This window comes from Colobus angolensis, unplaced genomic scaffold, assembly GCF_000951035.1.
Source record: "Colobus angolensis palliatus isolate OR3802 unplaced genomic scaffold, Cang.pa_1.0 Scaffold205, whole genome shotgun sequence".
Lineage (NCBI taxonomy): Eukaryota > Metazoa > Chordata > Mammalia > Primates > Cercopithecidae > Colobus > Colobus angolensis.
In genome coordinates this window covers 1885032-1906540 of record NW_012115211.1, presented here as the reverse complement: position 1 = coordinate 1906540, position 21509 = coordinate 1885032, and the positions used below count along the sequence as shown (strand labels likewise).

General features: G+C 42.8%; 1 protein-coding gene and 1 pseudogene across 4 annotated transcripts in view; both read left to right on the top strand.

Annotated features, from left to right (window-relative positions):
- The first annotated feature begins 6266 nt into the window (after nucleotides 1–6266).
- LOC105511831 lies at nucleotides 6267–7701 on the top strand (annotated as a pseudogene). Its single transcript, XR_001001775.1, has one exon. The product of XR_001001775.1 is annotated as a 60S ribosomal protein L4 pseudogene (transcript).
- Nucleotides 7702–12482: 4781 nt separating this feature from the next.
- POLD3 (polymerase (DNA-directed), delta 3, accessory subunit) overlaps nucleotides 12483–21509 on the top strand; it is a 51932-nt gene continuing 42905 nt past the window's right edge. Inside the window, exons 1-2 of one of the 3 annotated variants that reach the window (XM_011942043.1) lie at nucleotides 12483–12665; nucleotides 14000–14055. In XM_011942043.1, coding sequence (XP_011797433.1) covers nucleotides 12606–12665; nucleotides 14000–14055 — 116 coding nt within the window. In that variant the 5' untranslated portion in view covers nucleotides 12483–12605. Of the gene's footprint in view, nucleotides 12986–13999; nucleotides 14056–21509 lie in introns of all 3 variants that reach the window. The other 2 variants (XM_011942041.1, XM_011942044.1) reach the window with 2 other exon arrangements.

The following is a 21509-nucleotide window of genomic DNA, read 5'->3' as shown; positions in this document are numbered from 1 at the left end:
ACCAACATGGCACAAGTATACATATGTAACAAACCTGCACATTATGCACATGTACCCTAGAACTTAAAGTATAATAAAAATAAAAAGAAAAAAAAAAAAGAAAAGACTGATGATAGGAGGGCCTGAAATAGGGCAGGTATGAGAGCAGAGGAGTGGTGGAGGCATGACAGAGCAAGGGGAAGTGAGAGAAGTTAGTTGGGTAAGTCCACTATCTGATTTTGCCTTAGGAAGAAAATACTGAAAGGTAAGATACTTCAAATTAGTCAACCCCAAACATATGGAGTATTTACTAAAGTACTATGTGTCAAGGTTGTATGTAGGAACGTGTGAAGCCTCTTTCTGGGGTCTCTAGCAGCAGGGCTGTTTGCAGCCCTCGAGCCTGCTTAGGACCTGGGCTCGTTGCCTCTCTGTCCTCATTTCTGATCACTGGGTCTTTCAAGGAAGCTGGATTTCCCCATTAGCTTATCTGTAATGTTCACCTGATAACAGACAATAGTCATTGCAGTGGTGCAAGGAAAAGTAGACAACACCTTCCACAAACAATATTCTGTAACTGAACAAAAGGGACTATAGAGCAGAACAATATTTAATTCACTTTCATCCACCCATCCATCTATTCACCAGGCATTCAGTTTCCGCCAATAAATATTTGCTAAGGGCCTGTCCATTCCAGTTTTAGCCAAGTAGGGTGCTGGGAACCAGGGATGAAAAGGCCTTTGAAGAATTCCCTTTCCATGTCCCCTCCTGCAGATTCCAGCCTTCAGTTCCTCCAGTCCTGCCTCCCTGACTGACAACACTCTAGATGGAGCAGACCCCACAATGCCTGGCGTGCCTTTTCCTAAGACAAATGTCCACCACCACCTCCTAGCCCTGTGGCTTAGACAGACATGCTATGAAGCTCATGATCATCCTCAACCCCTTCTACCTCTCCATTTCCACATAGTTAATTGGCCAGAGTTGTCTTCACCTTCTATCTTCAGTTCTTCTCACTCTTCATTCCTTAAATTACTGAACTCTGGCTTTTGTGCCTGTCACTCCTCTAGCTGATGGAGACCAAATTCAATGCATTCCTTTTTTTTTTTTTTTCTGTAATGAAGTCTCACTCTGTAGCCCAGGCTGGAGTGAAGTGGCATGATCTCAGCTCACTGCAGCCTCCGCCTCCTGGGTTCAAGCAATTCTCCTGCCTCAGCCTCCCAAGTAGTTAGGATTATAGGCGCCCACCACCACACTCAGCTAATATTTGTTTTTTCATTTTGTTTTGTTTTGTTGAGATGGAGTCTCGCCCTGTCACCCAGGCTAGAGTGCAATGGCACAATCTCGGCTCACTGCAACCTCCACCTCCCGGTTCAAGCAATTCTCTTGCCTCAGCCTCCCGAGTAGCTGGGATTACAGGCGCCTACCACCATGCCCAGCTAATTTTTGTATTTTTAGTAGAGACGGGGTTTCACCATGTTGGCCAGGCTGGTCTTGAACTCCTGACTTTGTGATCCACCTGCCTCGGCCTCCCAAAGTGCTGAGATTACAGGCGTGAGCCACCACTCCCAGCCTAAGTTTTGTATTTTTAGTAGAGATGGGGTTTAAACATGTTGCCCAGGCTGATCTTGAACTCCTGACCTCAGGTGATCCAACTGCCTCGGCTTCCCAAAGTGCTGGGATTAGAGGCGTGAGCCACTGCATCCGGCCAACATGGTCTTTTAACTGTCTGTTAACTTATCTGTCTCCAACCTGGGTCATATGTCTCTTGTATACTATTGTATCTCATATATATATAGTGAACTCTAAGAAGAAACTCAGTGAACAAGTGAGGAATGAATGAATGAGCACTTGTCTAAGAGGAACCTGTCCATGGGCTGCTTGGTATCCTGAAAAAAATTTTGATAATCTGAGATTTAAAAAAAAACAAAACAAAAACTGAAATAAGTTGAGCAAATTGAACTGGGCCATTTAGGAATTACAAAATGGGGAACTGTTGAGAAAATCTGTAGTCAGTCATGGGCCCAAAGCTGGAAGTGGTGGTTGAGATGAACCATAGCAACGATGGCTCTGTTTATACTAAAATTATGAGGAAACAAAAACTGTGGTTAAGCAGAGAAGAAAACAGAGCAGTCGTACAGAAAGAAGCAATGAGGTCAAAAGACAATGAGGCAAAGAGAGCAGCTCACTCCCTCAAGACTGTGTCTGCAACAGCCCTTGCCCTTCTTTACCTGACATGAAAGCTAAGCCCACATGACAGCTCCTCAGCAAGTCTCCCTGACCAGCAGTGTTTGGGGGCAGAAAGCAATGTTCTATGAAAAAAGGATCATATGCTTCTTTCTAGCCCAGACAGTTTTGTCTGGCCTCTCCTTTGGTTAGAAAATGCTTTGGCTGATTGATTATTCTGGCTTCTGGAGAACTGCTTTTGTTCTCAACATGAGGCACCATCCTTAAGGAATAAGGAGTGAGTGTTTGTTTTGGGTTTTTTTGTTTTTTTTTTTTAAGTGACATTCAAGATGTTGTAGGTAGGAATGGTGGTTCTAGTCCTTTTTGGAGATTGCCTTTTACATTTTATTTTTTTTTTTGCAATGGAGTCTCACTCTGTTTCCCAGGGTGGAGTACAATGGCACGATCTAGGCTCACTACAACCTCCGTCTCCTGGGTTCAAGCGATTCTCCTGCCTCAGCTTCCCGAGTAGCTGGGATTACAGGTGCCTGCCACCACGCCCAGCTAATTTTTGTATTTTTAGTAAAGACGGGGTTTCCACATGCTGGCCAGGCTGGTCTCAAACTCCCAACCTCAGGCGATCTGCCCGCCTCGACCTCCCGAAGTGCTGGGATTATAGGCATGAGTCACCTTGCCCGGCCACCTTTTACATTTTAAATAGGGAAACACTACAGATGACTGGAATAAAAAGAGTTAATTTAACATTGCTAAATGCTCCATTTTTTTCAAAATGAAAATATGTTCATTCTTTTCTGATTATAAAAATGATACAGACTCTTGGCCGGGTGCAGTGGCTCATACCTATAGTCCCAGCACTTTGGGAGGCTGAGGCAGGCAGATCACCTGAGGTGGGGAGTTCGAGACCCAACATGGAGAAACCCCATCTCTACTAAAAATACAAAATTAGCTGGGTATGGTGGCGCATGCCTGTAATCCCAGCTACTCGGGAGGCTGAAGCAGGAGAATCACCTGAACCCGGGAGGCGGAGGTGGCAGTGAGCTGAGATCGCACCATTGCACTCCAGCCTAGGCAACAAGAGTGAAACTCCATCTCAAAAAAATAAATAAATAAAAATGATATGGACTCTTGTTAAAACTTCCAAACACATATAAGAAAAAATAGATACAAAGAAGAAAACAAAAATCAGCCAAATGCTATCGTGTAAAGACAACCACAGTGTCGAGAACATGGGGTTTGGGCACACCTGGGCTGGAAACACATCTTTACCACTTACTTAATTTCTCTGAGCTCCAGTTTCTTCATCTGTACAATAGGGATAATAATTTAAGCTAAATGATATCTATAAAATAGAGATACTAGTAAGTAAGTAATAATACTTTATTGGTCATTTCAAAGATTAAATGAAAATATTCAAGTAAAAGGCCTAGCATAGTGCCTACACATGCAGTGAATGGTAATTCATAGTGGACACTCTCTGAGGTCTCCTTGTTTCTCAATCCTATATTTTTCCCCTTAAATCTCACTGCTTTTAGTGTAATTACACCTAAGTTAGGACAGGCGCGGTGGCTAATGCCTGTAATCCCAGCACTTTGGAGACCAAGGCGGATGGATCACCTGAGGTTGGGCGTTCAAGACCAGCCTGGCCAATATGGTGAAACCCCATCTCTACTAAAAATATAAAAATTAGCCAGGTGTGGTGGCAGGTGCCTGTAATCCCAGCTACTCAGGTGGCTGAGGCAGGAGGATTGCTTGAGCCTAGGAGGCAGAGGTTGCAGCAAGCCAAGATCGTGCCACTGCACTCCAGCCTGGGCGAGAGAGCGAGACTCTGTCTCAAAACACCAAACAACCAAACAAACAAAAAATCTAAATCAGTAAACATTTATTAAGAAGCTATTTGATGCTGGTGGTGGTGATGTCATTATTATTGTTACATTAGGATGAGGCTAGTTGTAAAGTCCTACTTACTACCTACTACTTAGTTATTTGTTTAAGCAAACCTTGTCTTAGAACTTACATGGAATTGTTTTCTACTCACTCGTCCCATTGACAACACAAAATCAGTCTCAAATTTGGGCCAGTTTTTGGTGAAGGGATAATTGAATCTAACAGGATTGGCTGAGGATTAAATAAGCCACTCTAGGCAAAGTACTCAAAACACGGTGTGTGCTCAATAAATGATAGTTATTATCATCCAAGCAATGTATACAACCTACAACACTCTTCATTTAGGATTTATGGGAGTAAAAGTACAGAGGAGTTCTCTTTTCTGGTTTACTTTTGACCCTAAAATGAAGCCTTCAGGCATTATCTAGATAAAATACTAATCTCCTGGACACAGTCCTAGGCTTCTTCACTGGCATTTGCTAGCTGTAGTTCCCTTCCAAATCTAATCAAAGGTCTATACTCCCCACAACCTTCCCTTACCTCCAACACCTGACCCCAAACTTTCAATATTAACTTTTGCCTGGATTCTATGTTGTCATATCATGTGATACTCAACACATCCAATTTGTTACTTGGTTTCTACTGAAAGCAATTCTCACTTGACTGATGTGCACAGGAATCCCAAAATTCTGCAATAAAATGTGTTAGAGTTTACTGTACTTATTATTGGTTTTATACGTACAGTTGTAAACTAATAATGAGATGGCAAAACACAGTGTTTAAGATCATGGATGCTGTGGTCAGATTGCCTGGGTTATAATTCTAGCTCTGTTGCTTTGTGACCTTGGGCAAGTTATTTAACCTCTCTGTGACAGAGTCTACTTTTCTGAATAAAGGGAATAACAACATGCTTTACTTTCCAGGGTTGTTATGGAGATTAGATGGGTTAATGTTTGTAAAGCACTTGGAATGGAGCCTGTCATATAGTCAGTGGTATGTAAGTGTTTGTTATACAGTAACAGTTGCCATTTATGGAGGCTTAGTTATCTCCCAGGCACAGAGCATGTTACTTTCAACCCTCTCAATCATGCAAGGTAGATAAATTATTTACAGTGATGCAGGAGGGCTGGCCAGTACTTGCTTATGAGAGCTGAATGTTAAATTTTCAGAAAGTTTGCAAGTCAGTTAAACAGAGACATTACTAAAAATTAAATTATATAAATGTACAATCAAATTATATTAAACACAAGGCAATAAATATTCAAATTTCATCACCTCCTAAGTATTTTACTACTGTCTATGCTCTTTTCGTTTGTTTGTTTTTTTTAGAGAGAGACAGGTCTCACTATGTTTCCCAAGCTGGACTCAAACTCCTGGGATCAAGGGATGCTCCTGTCTTTGCCTCCCAAAGTACTGAGATTACAGATGTGAGTCACTGTGCCTGGCCTATCTATGCTCTTGAGGTCATTTAAGTTTATTGTGTCTGTATGGTGGAAATAGTGGTGTGATACTGTGCAACTCTTCCTAACTCTGCATTCTATGGCATCAATATCTGTAGCTTGAATTTTGCCATGTGGAGCATTTATACCACAGAAGTGCAACCACTTCAGATCAGGGCTTTTTTTATTTAGCAAGTTGGTTATTACACATTTATCTGTACATCGCTGGATATTATTATCTCTTCTTTTAAGATGATAAAAGAGGTTAAATGATTTGCCTAAAGCCACACAGCTAGTAAGTGGTAAAGCTGGGATTCAGGCCCAGATTTTTGTTTGTTTGCTTTCTTGCTTTTTACAAGAAAAATTGTTTCCAAAGCCCATATGCTTTTCATTCAGTTACCCTCCAAATTGGAAAAGGAATAGTCAAACTGGGTAGACCTTAGACACAGAAACAGAAAAGCTATCTCTTTTCTTCCCCCTCCAGCTCTCCTGCCCTTAATGTACACACTCAACCCCTAGTCTACCCAATCCTGTGCACAGCTGTAGTCATTCCTTTCTAGTCCCATTATCCCAACCCAGACTTAGAGATACCTTTCATTATTTATCTTGATTTGATAATTACTGCCTTGCTTTGCACCACTTTTGCCCATTATCCCTTCTTCCCAGAATTTCCTTTCTATTGTCCAAGGTTAAGATTAAACCCAGTCTTTCTAATACCTCTACCTATTTTCTATTTTCCTAGTTTGAGAAGGCTTGCCACTGTAGTTAAGATTCCGCAAATACCTTTTCCTGTGGCAGCAGCCGGGGTGAGAGGAGCGTGGCTGTCTCCTCTCTCTGCCATGGCACGTGCTCTCCCACTGACATCGGTGTACTCTGAAAAGGGGGAGTCATCTGGCAAAAATGTCACTTTGCCTGCTGTATTCAAGGCTCCTATTCGACCAGATATTGTGAACTCTGTTCACACCAACTTGCGCAAAAACAACAGACAGCCCTACGCTGTCAGTGAATTAGCAGGTCATCAGACCAGTGCTGAGTCTTGGGGTACTGGCAGAGCTGTGGCTCGAATTCCCAGAGTTCCAGGTGGTGGGATTCACTGCTCTGGCAGGGTGCTTTTGGAGACATGTGTTGTGGAGGCCGAATGTCTGCACCAACCAAAACCTGGCACTGTTGGCATTGCAGAGTGAACACAACCCAAAAATGATATGCCATCTGTTCTGCCCTGGCTGCCTCAGCCCTACCAGCACTGGTCATGTCTAAAGGTCATCGTATTGAGGAAGTTCCTGAACTTCCTTTGGTAGTCGAAGATAAAGTTGAAGGCTGCAAGAAGACCAAGGAAGCTGTTTTGCTCCTTAAGAAACTTAAAGCCTGGAATGATATCAAAAAGGTCTATGCCTCTCAGTGAATGAGAGCTGGCAAAGGCAAAATGAGAAACCGTCGCCGTATCCAGCGCAGGGGGCCATGCATCATCTATAATGAGAATAATGGCATCATCAAGGCCTTCAGAAACATCCCTGGAATTACTCTGCTTAATGTAAGCAAACTGAACATTTTGAAGCTTGCTTCTGGTGGGCATGTGGGACGTTTCTGCATCTGGACTGAGAGTGCTTTCCGGAAGTTAGATGAATTGTATGGCACTTGGTGTAAAGCCGCTTCCCTCAAGAGTAATTACAATCTTCCCATGCACAAGATGATTAATACAGATCTTAGCAGAATCTTGAAAAGCCCAGAGATCCAAAGAGCCCTTCAAGCACCACGTAAGAAGATTCATTGCAGAGTCCTAAAGAAGAACCCACTGAAAAATCTGAGAATCATGTTGAAGCTAAACCCATGTGCAAAGACCATGCACTGGAATACCATTCTTCGCCAGGCCAGGAATCATAAGCTCCGGGTGGATAAGGCAGCTGCTGCAGCAGCAGCGCTAGAAGCCAAATCAGATGAGAAGGCGGCGGTTGCAGGCAAGAAGCCTGTGGTAGGTAAGAAAGGAAAGAAGGCTGCTGTTGGTGTTAAGAAGCAGAAGAAGCCTCTAGTGGGAAAAAAGGCAGCAGCTACCAAGAAACCAGCCCCTGAAAAGAAGCCTGCAGAAAAGAAACCTACTACAGAGGAAAAGAAGCCTGCTGCATAAACTCTTAAATTTGATTATTCCATAAGGGTCACATCATTTTGGACAGCTTCTTTTGAAAAAATACGTGATCATACAGGCAGTGAGAAAAAAAAAAAAGATTCCTCAAATAATCAATTTCCTTAAACTTTTGATTAATGCAAACATCCATGTAGAAAACTATATATACATATCAAAAGTATATACCTCAAATCATTTTCCAAACTCAACACACCATGCAACCAGCACCAAGATCAAGAACATTACCTTCACTGGCCGGGCGCGGTGGCTCAAGCCTGTAATCCCAGCACTTTGGGAGGCCGAGACGGGCGGATCACGAGGTCAGGAGATCGAGACCATCCTGGCTAACACGGTGAAACCCTGTCTCTACTAAAAATACAAAAAACTAGCCGGGCGAGGTGGCGGGCGCCTGTAGTCCCAGCTACTTGGGAGGCTGAGACAGGAGAATGGCGTAAACCCGGGAGGCGGAGCTTGCAGTGAGCTGAGATCTGGCCACTGCACTCCAGCCTGGGCGACAGAGCGAGACTCCGTCTCAACAAAAAAAAAAAAAAAAAAAAAAAAGAACATTACCTTCATCTCAGAAGCCTCCTCATACTCCCTTCCAGTTTCTACCCTACCAAGGGAAACCACTAATCCAGCTAAGTCATTCAACCCTAATATTGGCATGTCCATTGGGTTGGGCTGGGTACTCTAAACAGTGTGGTTGATATAGGAGTTAAGAAGAAATCACTTAGGCAAATAGTAAGAGGATAGGAGTCCACGGTAAGGCTTTTCTTTTTAATGAAAAGCAGCCCCAAATCATTTTATAACAAAGACCAGCCTGTAAAGTCGAGCTGCAGATGTAGACAAGCAAGTTGGGAGCTTGCATGGGTGAATGTGGGCAGGAACTAGGGACTAGACATGTTCAAGATGGCGGCTCCATCATCCCTTCTCTGCTAGCCACGTGTACAGTAAGGAGCAGACAAGATGGTGCCAGCCAAGGAGAGTTCATTTGCATCATAAGATTAGGGTGGGGATACCAGCCTTCTCCCTGGGCTATGTAAATGTCACAACTGATCGAAACAATCTGTGAGCCCTACATAAATCAGACACCGCCTCCTCAAGCTGGACTACAAAGTCCAGTACATCTGCCACCATGATCACTAGGAGACCCCCACTCTCTCTCTATAAAGAGAACTGTTTCTCTTTCTCTTCTGCCTATTAAACCTCTGCTCCTAAACTCTTTGTGTTAGTGTCCTAAATTTTCTTGGCGCCAGACTACCAACCCCAGGGTATATAGCCCACACAATGTAGCCACTTCACTGTCATCTGCTCCATTTGGCATAGGGATAGCATCAAGACTCTTCCCTGGCCAATTATCTTGACTTACTTCCCACTCCTGTGGAGCACTGACAAGAGGCCTGAGTTCTGATCCCACAGCAACCACCTACTAATCCTGGAAAAATCTACTTCTCTCTAAGTCTCAACAATCTAGTCTCTAAAATACGGACAATGGCCAGGTGCAGTGGCTCACACTTGTAACCCCAGCACTTTGGGAGGCAGAGGCGGGCGGATCACTTGAGGTCAGAAATTCAAGACCAGCCTGGCCAACAAGGCAAAACCCCCTCTCTACTAAAAATACAGTTTGGTGTGGTGGTGCATGCCTGCAATCCCAGCTACTCAGGAGGTGGAGGCATGAGAATCGCATGAACCTGTGAGGCAGAGAGATTGCAGTGAGTGAAGATCATGCCACTGCACTCCAGCCTGGGCGACAGAGCGAGACTCCATCTCAAAAAATAAGACAAAATAAATTAATAGGCCGGCCGTGGTGGCTCACGCCTGTAATCCCAGCACTTTGGGAGGCGGAGGCAGGCGGATTGCCTGAGGTTGGGAGTTCAAGACCAGCCTGACCAACATGGAGAAACCTGTCTCTACTAAAAATACAAAATGAGGCACATGTATACATATGTAACAAACCTGCAGGTTGTGCACATGTACCCTAGAGCTTAAAGTATAAAAAAAGTTACAGTTTTTAGGTACAAGAATATTTGTATTTTAGATGTTGAAACATACACAAAATAAAATAAAATAAAAATAAAAATACAAAATTAGCTGGGCATGGTGGTGCAGGCCTGTAATCCCAGCTACTTGGGAAGCTGAGGCAGGAGAATCGCTTGAACCCGGGAGGCGGAAGTTGTGGTGAGCCGAGATTGCGCCATTGCACTTCAGCCTGGGCAACAGGAGCAAAATTCCATCTCAAAATAAATAAATAAATAAATAAAATATGGACAATATAATGCATTTGCAGCATTGCTATGAGGACTAAATGAAATATTGCTCTCAAAGTACCTGGTGCAGTGTGTCTGCCATATAATAATGTAATAGTCAATGATTATAGATTTTATTGTGTGCAGGTACTGCGTGATGGTTTTAGGTATATTACCTCATTTATAATTGGCCAAATAGAATTATTTGATTTTCTCATCTGCTTCCAGTTTTTCATGTCTCAGTCAAGGGCATCACCGCTTACCTAAAGATTTATGTTCCATATCTAGGTATTTTCCTTGATTCCTGTTTTTTCCACACTCCACTTATCTAATTCATCAGCAGGTTTTGCTGACTAGCAGAAAACTCAAGTCACTCAGTTCTCTCAATTTCCACTACCACTACTCTATTTTTAAAAATGTATTGGCTGGGCACGGTGGCTTACGCCTGTAATCCCAGCACTTTGGGAGGCCGACGCAGGTGGATCACCTGAGGTTAGGAGTTCAATACCAGCCTGGCCAACATGGTGAAACCCTGTCTCTACTAAAAATCCAAAAAACTAGCTGGGCGTGGTGGTGGGCACCAGTAATCCCAGCAACTTGGGAGGCAGAGGCAGGAGAATCACTTGAACCCAGGAGGCAGAGGTTGCAGTGAGCCGAGATTGCACCATTGCACTCCAACCTGGGGAACAGGAGCAAAACTCCATCTCAAAAAAAAGAAAAAATTACTATTTTTTGAGACAGGGTCTCACCCTGTCACCCAGGCTGTATGCAGTGGCGTTATCAAGTGCTCACTGCAGCCTGTACCTCCTGGGCTCAATCCATCCTCCCACTTCAGAGCTGGGACCACAGAACACAGGCTTGCACCACCACCATGGCTTTTTTTTTTTTTTTTTAGTAGAGATGGAGTTTCACTATGTTGCTGAGGCTGGTCTCGAAATCTTGGGGCTCAAGTGATCCCCTTGCCTTGGCCTCCCAAAGCGCTGGGATTGTAGGTGTGACCTACTGTGTCCGGCACTGCTACCCTACTTTATTTATTTATTTTGAGAGGGGGTCTCACTCTGTTTCCCAGGCTAGAGTGCAGTGGCATGATCTCAGCTCACCGCAACCTCTGTCTCCCAGGTTCAAGTGATTTTCCTGCCTCAGCCTACCAAGTAGCTGGGATTATAGGCGTGTGCCACCACACCTGGCTAATTTTTGTATTTTTAGTAGAGACAGGGTTTCGCCATGTTGGCCAGGCTGGTCTCAAACTCCTGACCTCAGGTGATCTGCCTGCCTCGGCCTCCCAAAGTGCTGGGATTACAGGTGTGAGCCACTGCGCTGAGCCATTTTATTTTATTTTTAGACTGAGTCTCCCTCTGTTTCCCAAGCTGAAGTGCAGTGGCATGATCTTGGCTCACTGCAACCTCCACCTCCTGGATTCAAGACATTCTCCTGCCTCAGCCCTGCGAGTAGCTGGGACTATAGGCACGTGGCACCATGCCCAGCTAATTTTTATATTTTTAGTAGAGACAGGAGTTCACTATGTTGGCCAGGCAGGTCTCAAACTCCTGACCTCAGGTGATTCATTCCCCTCGGCCTCCCAAAGTGCTGGGATTACAGGCGTTAGTCACCGCACCCGGTCTGCTGCCCTATTTTAAACCACCACTATCCTTCACTTAAATATCTCAGAATGTAAGCTACATGTATTGTGCATAGCTGCAGCCCCAGCACTTCAGCACTCAGAATAGTATCTGGCTTTTCTCAGGATTTTGCTGTGCTTTGAATGAATGCATGTTGCAACAAGCCTTTGAAGTAGGTACTGTTATTATTCTCATTTTATAGATAAGGAAATAGGCTCCTAGTGGATAAAGAATTACCTAAGTTTACACAACAAACTGCAAAACGAGGATTCAAACCCAGTAAGTTTGATTCACGTATGCACTACAGCTGCGGTACTGAACTGCACCAGCTTATGCTGAAGTCAATTATTAAAGATTTTTGGGGGGTGATAGTAGGAGAAATTTGAGTTGAAATTCCACAATCTGATAACTTTTCTCCAAGTTTTCCTGAGAACACAGCTCGTGCACCTCTTCACATTCTCCTAGGCACAACTATTTGGTTTCTCCCAAGTATCTCTCACCCGCCTCTTCTCCTAACAATCCAGAGATAATGAACTCTTTTCCAGCAAATTCTCCTGCCTCTATCCGAAACACTCAGCCTCTCTTCATCCCCTCTGGAAAAACCTTCCCTAATTTCTCAACTCTGAAGGATTATAACAGGCAGTACTTTTCCCCAGTTGGCAGCACTACTAAAATTACTTGTTTTCAATAGTTCCCTTTTATCCGGGCTTTCCCGGGTTTCATCACCCGCAGCCAACCTCGGTAGGGAAATATTATATCCAATGACATCTGTTGAGAGACCATATTCACTAATGTTTATTACAGTATAATAATAATAATTGTTCTATTTTATCGTTAGTTATTTTTGTTAATCTCTTACTGTGCCTAATTTATAAATTAAACTTTAACACAAGCACGTAGGTATAGGAAAAAACTAGCCAGGAGACCCCGCACTTCGCTGTTTCCTACTAGCTCTGCCTACTTCAGTCTGCGCCGTCTCCATAACTAGTTTGACTCGCAGAGGGCCGCCGTAGTGCGTCGCTTCCGTTGCCGGGGAAACGACCCGGGACCTGGGAGGGAGCAAAGACGTTTCCCGCCGGCGGGAGCTGTGTCTGTGGTTGAGAAAGGGGCTAGAGGCGGGTCCCAGCGCTGCCGCACCATGGCGGACCAGCTTTATCTGGAAAATATAGACGAGTTCGTCACGGACCAAAACAAGATCGTGAGCAGCTACTACTGGGGAACGCGGGCGTGCGACCGGGGTCCTGGGCCCTACTGGGGCGGCGGGAGCCTTGACCCTCTCTCTGCGGTGGCTTCGTGGGGAGCAGGGGGAGACAGGTCCCCACGAGGGGACCTGGGCGAGCTCTGTGCCCCAGGGCGAGCGAGGACTCGTCGGGAAGGTCCTCCGGCACACACGGAAGTCCGCGTCCCTTGGGTGGGCGTGCTCTGAACAGAGCCTGGGGCTGGAGCCGCGGAGACCGGGCGCGGAGGGAGGGCCGTTGGCTGAGTATTTCTAAGGCGTCCCTACACCTATCTTTTAAGGTGGTTGGCGTTTAAAGTTTTACGTTTATAGTTGAGGAAATCGTGTCTTAACTGTGTTGAGTTACAAGTTGTGTAACCTCCAGATACTGTTTCCTCTTCCTGGAAATTTAAGCATTGTTAGAGGTTTGACCCGCCTCACAGGGGTGCGGTAAAGATCAAGCGAGATGATAGATGTGAGTGCACTTTTCAAACCTTGATGATCGAGTGCATGCTGTGTGCCAAGGCACTTTCATCTTTACAGTGACCTCCCCGCAACCTACCCCAGGTCGGTGGTGGTATCCTTAGATGAGGAAATTGAATCTGAGGGGCCAAATAACTTGTTTATTTCCGGTTGGTGAAGGATAGGCAATTTTTCAACCTACGTCTGTCCTCTTACTAATGCTTTCTTCTACATCACACTGCCTTTGCCTAACCTGTGCAAGTCTTCTAACTATTGGAAGCTTGACATTTGGAATTGGAAGAGACTTTGAGAGAAGAGAGTGCAGGGATGAAGGCTTGATGCTGGTAGTTCCCAATCTGATCTCTTATAAAAATATTTACCCACTTTGTTCATTTCCTGACCCCTGCACCACCTGCGCCCTTTAATGTTTGTTTGCATGGGTGCAACTTTCTTTAGAAGTTTCTGAGACATCACACTTTAAAGTCATCTAGCTTCTGCATGAGTTTTAGGATGGCTTTGGCTGGTGGTCCCAAAAAAAAGACATCATGAGGAAAGGGCCTAAGTAAAACAAGGAATGTGAGAAAAATGAGAGCTTTTTCTGTTAGGTATGTTCAACCTGTCTTTTTAGATTATTTTTCATTAGTTCATGAAACAAACTTACTAGCATTTTTAAGATAAATAACTTGGTCCTACCTACCCAGATAGATAGTTCTTGGCAAAGCTGCAGTGGCATTTGTTGTAATTTATAAGGCATAACCATCTAAGAATAGGAATCTTTAGGAACAGACTCTCGGGACTGATCCGCACTCTGGAGTCATCTAATAAAACATTTGAAAATGTTTTTCTTCTTACAGGTGACATACAAATGGCTGAGCTATACCCTAGGGGTTCATGTTAACCAGGCCAAACAGTAAGTCCAATTTACTACCAATTTTAATCACATTGGAGTTTTTTGTTTTGTTTTTTGTTGTGCTTTGCTTTTAACTCTACAGATAGCCTATAGATTAGAGCTAATTTTCTGGGTAAATGAAAATAATACACTTTTTACTACCTTTTGTCTTGTTTAAAATATTGGTGGACTTGTATTAGGTTGGTGCAAAAATAATCGTGGTTTTTGCCATTACTTTTGCAGCAACCTAAATATATAAAGGTATGATGGTAAATTTATTGGATTTATTTGCAGCCTTGGGCTCTGGTTAACATCACTTTGTTAATTCAAATTTATTAAATGGCCTGCCCAGTTCTGTTTACATCTCGGATTTGTATGTTTGTTTCTTACATCTTCACTATGTTTCCACATGTTCTTCTTAGGCTCATTTCTGGATGTTATTGAAATGCTTCCATAATGAGGTCAACAGGTGTTTGACACAAGCTGTATGACAGTATAAGAGATGGGAGAACTATTTAAGTGAAACTGAAAAGAATATGTTTAGGCTGGTACAGAACATTATTATTCTTGAATTTTGCCATATCACCTTTTCTTACTGAAACCTTGATCCAGTTTGAAACCAGAGGAGAAAAGGCAAGCTTTTGAAATAACTTTAGAATGTTTTGACCTGCATAGGTGCCAGTATCATCTATGTCCCAAAAGGGGGAATTAGTAAACAGGTTGAGGACACAAATATTGGGTTAATTGCTCATTTAGTTTGTTTTATTCCTAAGGATGGTCTGAGTTTTCTCTATTCTTTGAGTCGTACGAACTTTTTTTTTTTCCGTTTTCTTTTTTTTGAGACAGAGCCTTGCTCTGTCACCCAGACTGGAGTGCAGAGGCATGCACTCAGCTCACTGCAACCTCTGCCTCCCAGGTTCAAGCAATTCTGCTGCCTCAGTCTCCCAAGTAGCTGGGATTACAGGCGCCACCACCACACCCAGATAATTTTTATATTTTTAGTAGAGATGGGATTTCACTATGTTGGCCAGGCTAATCTCAAACTACTAACTTCAAATGATCCGCCTGCCAAAGCCTCCCAAATTGCTGGGATTACAGGTGTGAGCCACCATGCCTGAAGGAGCCATAGGAACTTTCTTTGAGCCTTAAGAACGTTCCACAAGTCTTAGAAAGTTCCTAGTCTCTAGAATGGGTTGCTTTGACTCTATCCTAAACCTGTGTTAGACAGGTTTAGGAGTCTGATTTTGGTGGTGATGGTTAGGCTTTCAAACCTGAAAGTCTTAGCCTAGGGGTAGATTGGGACTAGTTTTGACTGCGATTGCCCAAGAGCAGCTGGCCCAAACCCAAGAGGTTCAGTTAACTTTGGGAATGGATACCTATGGTTTATTGTTCGTTGTGGTTATGGATGTTTAAAGTGAAATTAGGCAACTATTACTAAGCCTATTGGGATATAAAGATGTATACTGTGAACTAGAGTTCCCTAAAGGTGAAATGAAGGTGCCTGCAATTTTACTGTAGCTACCTGATTACGTCTAATTTTTGTAGCATTAATGCACTGTCTAGCTCCTATCTACCCAACTTCATCTCATACCACTTTCTACCTCACTTACTATATTCTAGCCATATTTGCCTTTCTGTTCTCCAAATATGCCAAGCTTATTCTCACTTTAGGATCCCTCTGCCTGGAATGCTCTTTCAGCTGTCCTCGTCCTTCAGATTTCAGCTCAGATTTTACATGTTACCACTTGTAAGGAATCTTACTAATCCTCTATTTCAAGTATCCCCACCCCTCCCCAACTCTGTCATATCATTCTGTTAATTTCTTTAGTAATTCTCCCTTTAAAAAGTTTATTGAGATATAATTCACCAATTTAAGGTGTATAATTCAGTAGTTTTTAGTATATTCACAGAGTTGTGTAACCATCACCACAGTTTTATAACATATTCGTCACTCTAAAAAGAAACTACCCACTATCACTCACTCACCATTTCTCCCCTACCTCTACGCCCTCAGCCCTAGACAACCACTAATCTTTCTGCCTCTAGATTTGCCTGTTCCGAATATGTCGTATAAATGCAATCATACATAGTCTTATAATGTCTGGTTTTTTTTCACTTAGCATGCATCACTACTTAATTTGTTCTTATGGCTAAATAATATCCCATTATATAATTTATTAGTTTCCAAGGGCTGCCGTAACAATATACTACAAATTGGGTGGCTTAAGACGACAGATATTTAATATCTTATAGTACTGGAGGCTAGAAGTAAAAATCAAGGTGTTGGCAGGGCTGTGTGCTGTCTCTGAAATCTATAGGAAAGAATCTCATTCTTTACTTTTTCTCACCTTTGGTGGTTTGCTGGCAATCATTGGCATTTCTTGGCTTGTAGCTGTGTAATTCCAATCTCTGCCTTCATTGTCGTGGCATTCTCCCTGTGTAATCTGTATCTTTGCATGTGTATCTTACATGAACACCAGTCATATTGAATTACGAATCCACCCTACTCCAATATGACCTCGTCTTAACTAATTACATGTGCAATACTCTATTTCTAAATAAGGTCACATTTTAAGGTATTGGGGGTTAGGGCTTCACCATATCTTTTTGGAGATGTGATTCAGTCTCCAAATATATATGGATACAACAAATTTTGTTTATTCATCATTAATAGACATTTGGGTGATTTCCATATTTTGACTGCTATGAATAATGCTGTTATGAACATTCATGTATAAGTGTTTATATGAACATATATTTTCAGTTATCTTGGGTATATGTATTAGTCCCTTCTCATGCTGCTATGAAGACATATGTGAGATTGAATTTATAAAGACGAGGTTTAATTGACTCACAGTTCTGCGTGGCTGGGGAGGCCTCAGGAGACTTGGCAGAAGGCATCTTTTCACTGGTTGGCAGGAGAGAGAATGAGTGTCGAGCGAAGTGGGAAGCCCCTTGTAAAACCATCAGATCTCGTGAGAACTCACTGTCATGAGAAGAGCTTGGGGGAACTGCCCCCATAATTCAGTTACCTCCACCTGGTCCTGTCTTTGACACGTGGGGATTATTACAATTCAAGTTGAGATCTGGGTGGGGACACAGCCAAACCATATTAGTATCTATACCTAGGATTGGAATTGCTGGGTTATGAGATAATTCTGTGTTTAACATTTTGAGGAACTGACAAACTATTTTTCATAATGGCTGCACTGTCTTACCGTCCTAACAGTATATGAGTATTTCAGTTTCTCCACATTCTGGTCAACACTAACACTTTTTTTTTCCCTTAGACTTCTCGTGGAGGAACTCTTTTTTTTTTTTTGAGATGGGGTTTCACTGTGTTGCCCAGGCTGGATTTGAACTCAAGGATCCTCCCGCCTCAGCCTCCCAAGTAGCTGTACGGGTGTACGTCACCACACCTGGCTAAAACTTTTTGTTATGTCTTATTTTAACCATCCTAGCGGATGTGAAGTGGTATCTCATAAATGATGTTGATTTGCGTTTTCCTAATGACTAATGATGCTGAATATCTTTTCATATGCGTCTTGGCCATTTGTGTATCTTTGGAGAAATGATATTCAAAATTTTGCCCATTTCTGTCATTGGGTACTTTTGGTTGTTTTTGAGTTTTAAGAGTTCTTTATATGTTCTGAATATAAGACCCTGATTAAAAAATGATTTGCAAAAATTTTCTACCATTCTGTGGATTCTAGCCCTGCCAACACCTTGATTTTTACTTCTAGCCTCCAGTACTATAAGATATTAAATATCTGTCGTCTTAAGCCACCCAATTTGTAGTATATTGTTACGGCAGCCCTTGGAAACTAATAAATTATATAATGGGATATTATTTAGCCATAAGAACAAATTAAGTAGTGATGCATGCTAAGTGAAAAAAAGTACAAAGAAAGTACCATCTTTGTACTTTCTTGATGGTGTGCTTTGAAGTTCAGACATTTTTTGTTGTTGTTGTTGTTTGAGACAGAATGTCACTCTGTTGCCCAAGCTGGAGTGCAGTGGTGTGATCTCAGCCCACTTCTGCCTTGACTTCCCTGGGCTCAGGTGATTTTCCCACCTCAGCTTCCCAAGTAGCCAGGACTACAGGTGCATGCCACCACACTCAGCTAATTTTTTTATTTTTTGTAGAGATGGAGTCTCGCCATGTTTCACAGGCTGGTCCCAGGCTGGTCTTGATCTCCTAGGCTCAAGCCCCTGCCTTGGCCTCCCAAAGTGCTGGGATTACAGACATGAGCCACCATGCCTGGCCAATGGAAGTTTTTATTGCTGATAAAGTCCAATTTATTTATTTTTCCTTTTGTTGCTTATGCTTTTTTAAGTTTAAATTTTAAAAGGATTAATTTTTTTTTATCTTACTATTATTATTTTTAGTAGAAACGAGATCTCGCTATGTTGCCCAGGCTGGTCTCAAACTCCTGACCTCAAGTGATCCTCCCACCTTGGCCTCCCAGAATGCTGGAATTACAGATATGAGCCACTGTGCCTGGCCTAAGGAGTTTTTTTTTTTTTTTTTTTTTTGAGACAGAAGCCTTGCTCTGTTGCCTAGGCTGGAGTCCAATGGCGTGATCTCGGCTCACTGCAACCTCCGCCTCCCTGGTTCAAGCCATTCTCCTGCCTCAGCCTCCCAGGTAGCTGGGACTACAGGCATGTGCCACTACGCCTGGCCAATTTTATTGTATTTTTAGTAGAGATGGGGTTTCACCATGCTGGCCAGGCTGGTCTCGAACTCCTGACCTCAAGTGATCCTCCCACCTTGGCCTCCCAGAAAGTGCTGGGATTACAGACGTGAGCTATTGTGCCCAGCCAAGATTTTTTAAATTGACAAGTTAAGTTGTATGTATTTATTGTGTACAACATTATATTTTGAAGTATATGTACATTGTGGAATAGTTAAATCTAGCTAATAAATGTATTACATCACACAGTTATTTTGGTGGTAAAAACATTTAATGTCTACCATCTTTGCATTTTTCAAGAATATAATGTATCATCATTAACTATAGTCACCATGCTATACAGTAGAGCTCTTGAACTTATTCCTGTCTAACTGTAATTATGTATCCTTTGAACGACATCTCCCCATTCCCCCTTCGCTAACCACCTCAGCCTATGGAAAGAAAATTCTGCTTTCTACTTCTGTGAGATCAACTTTTACAGATTCCACAAATGAGTGAGATCATGTGGTATTTGTCTATGTCTGGCTTATTTCAGTTAACATAGTCTCTTCCAGATTCATCCATTTTGTTGCAAATGATAGGATTTTATTCATTTTTATGGCTGAATAGTATTCCATTGTGTATATACACTCTATTTACTTTATGCATTTATCTGTTAATGGACATAGGTTGATTCCATATCTTGGCTATTGTAAATAGTGCTGCAATAAGCATGTGAGTGCAAATGTCTCTGACATACTGATTTCATTTCCTTTGGATGTATATCCGTAGTGGGACTGCTGGATCATACAGTAGCGCTGTTTTTGATATTTTGAGGAACCTCCATACCGTTTTACACAATAGCTATATTAATTTACATTCCCACCAACAGTGTATAAGCATTCTCTTTTCTCCATACCCTTGCTGTGTTTTCTTTTTGATGTGTTGCATATGCTTCTGACATAGTATCTAAGAAGGCTTTGCCTAACCCAGGGTTGTGAAGATTTACTCCTGTGCTTTTTTTCTAAGATTTCTTAGTTTTTGCACTTACATTTAATTCTGTAATCCACTTAGAGTTTTAAAAAAATCATTGTTATCACTATATTTAAGTTTTCTACAGATCATGTGCTTGTTAACATCATTATTATTATTGTTTTGAGACAGCGTTTCACTCTGTTGCCCAGATGGAAATGCAGTGGCGCAATTTTGGCTCACTGCAACTTTGGCCTCCCAGGCTCAAGTGATTCTCCCTCCTCAGCCTCCCGACTGGCTGGACCTACAGGCACACGCCACCACACCTGGCTACTTTTTGTATTTTTTTGTAGAGATGGGGTTTCACTGTGTTGCACAGGCTGGTCTCGAACTCCCGGGCTGAAGCCATCCTCCTGCCTTGTCCTCCAAAGTGCTGGGATTGCAGGTATGAGCCACTGCACCTGGCCATGTACTTGTTAACATTAGAAATGCTTCAGTCAGGTGGGTGTGGTGACTCAGTTGTATTAGTCCCAACACTTGAGGAGGCTGAGGTGGGAGAATTGCTTGAGCCCAGGAGTTCAGGGCGAGCCTGGGCAACATAGTGAGACCCCCATCTTTTATAAAAAGGTTTTTTAAAATATAAGTTGGGTGTGGTGGCATGCACCTGTAGTCTTAGCTACTTGGAAGGCTGAGACAGGAGAATTGTCTGAGCCCAGGAGTTCAAGGCTGCAGTGAGCTATGATCCCACCTGGGTGACAGAGCAAGACCCTGTCTCTAAAACAGAAAGGGAGAGAGAAAAAAGGAAGGAAAGAAAGAAAAAGAAATGCTTTAGTCATTATACTAAGACTATACTAAAGCTTTCAGATTTGGTGTTAGTTCAAGCTAATTTTTAAACAAATCACTGAAATGTATAAATATTGACTATATCTTCTAGGAATCACTTGGAGTTAATTTTTTGTGTATGGTGTAAGGAAAGGTCTTGAATGTCTGGACTCAAGCAGTCCTCCTGCCTCAGCCTTCCAAAGCACTGGAATTATAGGCATGAGCCACCAAGCTCGGCCTCACTATTTTCGCAAACATTTCTCTCACATAATTTTTTTTTTTTCTTTTTGACGGAGCCTTGCTCTGTCACCCAGGCCAGAGTGCAGTGGTGGAACTTGGCCCACTGCAACCTCTGCCTTCCAGGTTCAAGCGATTCTCCTGCTTCAGCCTCCCGAATAGTGGGGAATTACAGGCACCCGCCACCATGCCTGGCTAATTGTTGTATTTTTAGTAGAGACAGGGTTTCACGATCTTGGCCAGGCTAGTCTTGAACTCCTGACCTCGTGATCCGCCCGCCTCGGCCTCCCAAAGTGCTGAGATTACAGGCTTGAGCCAGTGTGCCCGGCCTCATACTGTTTTCTTTAGCATTATTTCAGGCTATGTCATACAACAGTAAACCTGACAGACAAGCCCACCCCCGCACCCACCAATTGATTTAAACAAGATAATTTCAGTTTGTGAAAATGCTGTGAAAGAATTAAGTTAGGTTAGAGAAAGCAGTATGGGCAATACATTGTACTCATCCTGGGGAACATTATGGGTGGAACTGATCAGGAGGGAAGATTAATGAATTAAAATGGGAAGCTATAATTAATCTTATGTGTAGGAAGTGTATCTTGTAAGAAGTCATATATGTTGTTATTATTTTTTATTTTTTTGAGATGGAGTCTTGCTCTGTTGCCCAGGCTGGAGTGCAATGGCACAATCTCGACTCACTGCAACCTCCGCCTGCCGGATTCAAGCAATTCTCCTGCCTCAGCCTCCCAAGTAGCTGGGGCTACAGGCACG